The sequence below is a fragment of the Crocodylus porosus genome, unplaced genomic scaffold (assembly GCF_001723895.1).
Source record: "Crocodylus porosus isolate Cpor-Errol unplaced genomic scaffold, CroPor_comp1, whole genome shotgun sequence".
Classification (NCBI taxonomy): domain Eukaryota; kingdom Metazoa; phylum Chordata; order Crocodylia; family Crocodylidae; genus Crocodylus; species Crocodylus porosus.
Genome location: NW_017728906.1, coordinates 93412700 through 93418569, shown reverse-complemented (window position 1 = coordinate 93418569; position 5870 = coordinate 93412700). Strand labels below are relative to the sequence as shown.

Here is a 5870-nt window from a genome sequence, read left to right as displayed (position 1 = left end):
TAAGAGGAGGCTAGATGAACACCTTGCTGGGGTCGTTTGACCCCAGTGCTCTTTCCTGCCATGGCAGGGGGTCAGACTTGATGATCCGCTCAGGTCCCTTCCGACCCCACTAACTATGAAACTGTGAAACTATATTAGCAGGATTAGACCTATAAGTAGAGCCGGGTTGAAATCACAGGCCCAGCTTAATAATATTGTGACCTGATTATGGTGGGGGCAGTCATTTTCATGCCCAGATTGTGGCACCCCCTCAACCTCCTGGTTGGCTGAGGGGGCAGTTTAGAGCCAAGTTTAACTGCAGCAGCAGAGGCTTTTCCCTGGGCTCGGAAGCTGCTGGCACCCTCTGGCAGAAGGCTCTGGCATTGGGTAGGGAAGGGGCTGTTTGCTCCTCCAGGTGAGAAAACTGGGCCATGGGGTGGGGTTGGGTACACCTGCGGGCTGTCTTGGCAGACACCCCTGGCATCAGGTAGGGGAGGGCCATCTGCCAAGGCAGCCCACAGGTGTACCCAACCCCTCCACACCCCACATTTTCCACCCAGGAGAGCAAAACTCCCCTCCCCCTGTACCTTTTGTGATCCTCTTTCTACACTCCTGCCCCCCTCCCCCCTAGCTTCTGGGCTGCTAGGCTTTTGCTGCTGGATGGGGAATGCTTTCCCTAGCCTTCAGCAGCCACCTTGTTGCAAAAATGCCACAATATGGCCAGTTGCTGGGGAACGTACTGTAACAACCCAGCAAGTGGCTGTATCATGGCAGTTCATTGCAAATTACATTTTTCATGAAAATCACTTTAATTTCATAATTTTCACCCAAAAATGAAATGGCAACTTAAACCAGGCCCTAGTTATAAACTTAATTTCCTGGTGCTTATACACTTTAACTTAGTAATGTTTATACTGTACGTTCTTTATGGGTGTGGATTGAAGCCAGTCATTAGAACAAGAGGAGTAGGACTTGAAGTCCTCCAAAGGTATAGCTCTGTAAGTGAGTTACTGTTAGGTAGGGTTTGAGTTTACAGCACATCATTCTCTATTTTGTGGTAACTGCCAATAAGCTTGATCTTACCCCCAAGGAAAATGCAAGGTAGTTTTACCCCCAGAGTGAAAGTAGGGCAAGCTCCCTTGTATTTACTTCAGGGTGAGAGCTTGCATGTGGGCAGATACTGCAGAGTAGCTAATATGCCATAAATTCATATTCTAGTTTATCTTGGGGGAACTTGCTCAGGGAACCATACCCCAAGTCCCTACTGTATACTTAATCTGTCGTTCCATATGGCTTTTTAGAAATTTTTTTCCCTCTGGCCTCTTTTTTCCTTTGGTCTTTTCAAAACTGTAAGATGGCATTTGTAACTCAAAGCTTTCCATGTGACCAGACAGATTTTGCTCTTTACAAAACTGAGCATCTCATTATGTGTTTACCACAGGAAATGCTGAAATACAGTAAAAACTGTGAAGGTGCTGAAGATCTGCAGGAGGCATTAACTTCCATACTAGGTATTCTCAAAGCAGTCAATGACTCCATGCACCAGATTGCCATTACTGGCTATGATGTAAGCAGTAGGGTTTTTATTATTTCTAATGTTTTGTTATTTAATATTTACAGGTTTTTTTTAAAGGGGCTGGTATGGGATTTGAATGGCATTTTACAACATTTTCCTTTTAACATACTTGAACTGTGTGCCCTAGTAAGATTAAAGGGAAAACTCATGTCTTGTATATTTTTCACAAAGCCATACCACTGGTAAATACTGAAGAGTAAGAGGTCCTATTTGTAGATCCTGATTTTTTTTTTTTCCTCCCCCCTTCCGCCTAAGTTGCACAGTAAGCCAGCATCTCTTTTATTACACAATTTAAACCACAAACAGGAAAATAAGAATTTTTAAAAGCAATGCTCCACTGAGTCTATTGCAATACCCTGTATGTTTTCACTGTAGCTGAACCTTTGAAATAAAGGTTTAGATGAAAAGTGTGGTGTGTTTTTTGGATAATCTCAAGAGTCTACGTTGTTTTCTCATCTAATTCTCTTCAGTGTTTGTTGTCATACTTAGGTATGAGATATTACATGTGTTTTTGTTAATGTGAAAGTACATACAATTTGGCAGTTTGTTTTTATTGAAAAGGATTAATTTAAAGTTTTAGATAAGAAGCAATGCTGCTGTCCCAGACTGATTCTGTCTTATTACTATTACTTTGGACTGGGGTAGGCAACCCCTGCCATGGGTGCCAGAGTGTGGCACCCAAAGGCATTTTGCTTGGCATGTGCACCTCAGAGCAGACAGCAGGGAAGGGACCTGTGATGCCACAACAAGGATTAAGCCTCTCATGGCTCCCCTGCCATCAGCCCCTGACACACCAACATCTTACAAATCAAGATTGCAGGTGTTTTTGGCACTCTGCCCCAAAATGTTGCCAACCCTTGCTTTGGACTATCTTACATACTGTAGCTTTGTGTAAAGTCTTGTCACCTGCACAATTAATGAAGCAAATAAATTGTGCATAAGGGTACATTTTCAATTTGATTTTTTTTCATTAACTATTTTTTTGACTACCATTTTAAATAGAAATTCTTGGTTAAAGATATTTATACTGGGGGTTTCTGTTTCCCAGGAGAATTACTCCAAATATTTCTGGGCACTCCTTCCCTTTTCTGCTCTGTCTATACAACTACCTGCTTCTTAATTGCCACTCTGGTTCCTTATTAACACCATAGGACAGCAGGTATTTGAGTGGCTCCATGGGCAATGCAGCAGGTATGCTCTATAAGTAACCATTAATAAAAAAAAAATTTTAAAAGTGACACCCCCCCAGTGCTACACAGTCAAATCCACCAATGTGAAAGCTTGCTTGGAAAAACAGCACTTCTTGAAAAGGCAAAGCTATGCATTAGAATTGTAGTGTTCAGGTTGTTTGTGTCTCCTTAGAGTCTAAATTGCTACCCTTTTATTGGTTTTTTGTTTCAGGGAAACCTCAATGAACTGGGTAAGCTGTTAATGCAGGGATCTTTCAGCGTATGGACCGATCACAAAAAGGGCCACTCAAAGGTGAAGGATTTGGCACGATTCAAGCCAATGCAACGACACCTGTTCCTCCATGAGAAGGCAGTGTTGTTCTGCAAAAAGCGAGAAGAAAATGGAGAGGGATATGAAAAGGCACCATCCTACAGTTATAAACATTCCTTGAATGTAAGCTATATTTAACAATCTCAGAACAAACCAAATAAAACAGTACTAACATTAAGCAGTCAATAATACAGTAAATTACTTTCACCCACTGATGATAGGTTATGACTATAACTTCCCTTGTGGTCTCATATGGCCCATATATATTACTATCAAATTGCCTGTCAAGAATGACAGGAAATAGGGAGGGGATGGAGTGCTGTGCACCACCACCCTGCACCGCTGCCACATCCCAGGAATGGGGGGAAGCTTGCTCACGCTACCGCTGCTTTGCATCCAGCCAAGTGCCCACCCCTCACCCCCTCGCTCCACATCTGGCCCCTTCAATTCAAGGGAAGTGAAAACAAAACAGAGGACATAATCATGCCATTGCACAAATCCATAGTGCACCCACATCTTGAATTCTGTATGCATTTCTGGTCCCTACATCTCAAAAAGGATGCAATAGATCTAGAAATGGTACAGAGAAGAGCAACTAAAATGATCTGGGGCATGGAGCAGTTGCAATACCAGGAGATACTGAAAAAGCCCTAGGACCCTTCTGTTTGGAAAGGAGAAGTTTGAGGGGGGAATACAATAAAGGTTTATAAAATCATGAAAGGTGTGAACCAAGTGAATAGGAAATAGTTGTTCACTAAGTCCCTGAATGCTAAAACTAGGGGAAACCCATTCTAATTACTAGGTGACAGGCTTAAAATTAACAAGAGAAAGTACTTTTTTATGCAATGCACGCTTAACTTGTGGAATTCATTGCCACAGGAAGTGGTAGAGGCAGATAGCACAGCCAGGTTCAAAAAAGGGACTGGATAAATTTGTGAGCAATAGATCTATTAATGGCTATTGAATAAAATGATTGGAGATGTTCCTTCTGGCATCTTTAAACCAAAAATGGTGAATACCTAGGAGAATATTGAATAGGGAATAAGTTAGTCTAGATGAATCTGATTCAATGGACTCCCTCAATAGTATCCATCCCTACACAGCTGGGGACAGGATACTGGATCATTGGTCTCACCTGGCATGGTACTTATATTAATTTGACCTAATCTTCAGCTCCCACTGTTTCCTTAATATGTTAACTTCAGTTCATTCAATTTTTCAGATGACAGCTGTTGGCATAACAGAGAATGTTAAAGGTGATGCAAAGAAATTTGAAATCTGGTATAATGCCAGGGAAGAAGTTTACATCATACAGGTAATGGTGCTTTACTATATCTTTAGAATAAAGTAACTGAGTTTCAGATTTATTCTATGTAATGCTAAATCTGAATTCTTTACGCAGTCCTCTTACAGGGTTTGTCCATGCTGCAGATGGCAGTCTAGTGCAGACACCTGAGACACAGGGTAAATTAATCTGCCCTGAGCTCTAGGTTGCCACAACTAGACTGCTGCTGATACCTGAGCTAGCTCATTTGAGTATTTCTGTAGACTGCAGTGCAGTGTAATATAGCATTTCCCCTTATGTGTTGAAGTGATGGCATTCTTGATGTTGTTATAAAACCAAGCAATCTTTGACATGCAAAAGTCACTGAAACGTAGTCTAAAAAGGGTTAGCAGTTGTTGGACTCTGCCTCAGGTATGAGATAGTAATGCTTTTCTTATGGGAGGTCAGTATCTAAGAGTGGCCAGAGTCTATATGCAGCACCAGGAGAGCCAAACTGAACACACACACACAAAAAAAATCTGGTAAAGTGTGTACCCTGTTTGGACAGAGAGGTTTCCTTCCTTAAGGGTCTCAGACCCTCAGAACTGTGCAAACTGTTACTTAGTTGAAGTCCACAGAGCTATGAAAACTTACCCACTGAGTGTAGTAAGTCACTCAGCTGAAAGTTTTTTCTTTCCTAAAATACACTTCCTATATTAAAGGAGTAGAGAATCTTCCTCTGATAAGATATCAAGAGTAAAATCATGGCTTTTTCTACTTGATAAAGCATTTTGAGATGCAGTATTATGAAACCCATGACACAGTGGAGACTTTCTAATCCATGGTTGCAACCCAGTAGTTTTGTGACCTGGCACCAGTGATGCTGACTGAAAAATGGAGTAAACCCTGTGCAAGAACCGATAGGTATTAGGGCTGTGTGAAGCTTCGAGTGCTGATTTGATTTGGAGGAGATCCCAGCCTGGTTCAATGGCCGAATCTCTGAATCCGAATCAAATCAGGGGACCAATAAAAAGGTCCAAATCCATTCTGAAGCTCTCCAAATCTTCAGAAAAGACTCAGTGAGCTTTGGTGATTTTTGGGCAGTCCTTGCCTGCTGCAGTAGAGAGTTGGAGCTGGTAAGTGTGGGGGGGGGGGAGAAGGGGAGAACCATGGTGAACCTTTGCCAGACCCATATCCTGCCTGCTCCCCCAGCCCCCCCATGGTTGCCCCGCTTGGCCCAGCTACTGGTGCTTTAAAAATAAGCCCCCACACACCAGGTGCTGCTGGGTGGGGGCGTGATCCCTGCTGCCCCCCCACTGCCCCATGCTGCATCAGTGGCTCTGCACAATCACTCCCAACTCCACCACGGCTACCCTGCCCACCCCAGCTCTGGCCCTTTAAGGAAAAAAAATGAACAAAAAAACCCTTAGACTCACCGGCTCCTGCAGTGGCCTCAGAGCTTGGTGGGGGCTCATGGAAGAGCCCCCCTGTGGCATGGGGCAGCAGGGATTACCCCCTGCTGGGCAGGAATTGGTGAGTGCAGGGTTCTTT

The 5870-nt window shown here is 43.2% G+C and overlaps 1 protein-coding gene across 5 annotated transcripts in view; it reads left to right on the top strand.

Annotated features, from left to right (window-relative positions):
* The window catches only part of MCF2L (MCF.2 cell line derived transforming sequence like), a 175979-nt gene that overhangs the window by 156034 nt on the left and 14075 nt on the right, over window positions 1-5870 (top strand). For all 5 annotated transcript variants that reach the window (XM_019529641.1, XM_019529639.1, XM_019529642.1 and 2 more), the window contains exons 21-23: window positions 1421-1546; window positions 2957-3178; window positions 4278-4370. In XM_019529641.1, the coding sequence (XP_019385186.1) occupies window positions 1421-1546; window positions 2957-3178; window positions 4278-4370 (441 nt within the window). The remainder of the gene's footprint in view (window positions 1-1420; window positions 1547-2956; window positions 3179-4277; window positions 4371-5870) is intronic.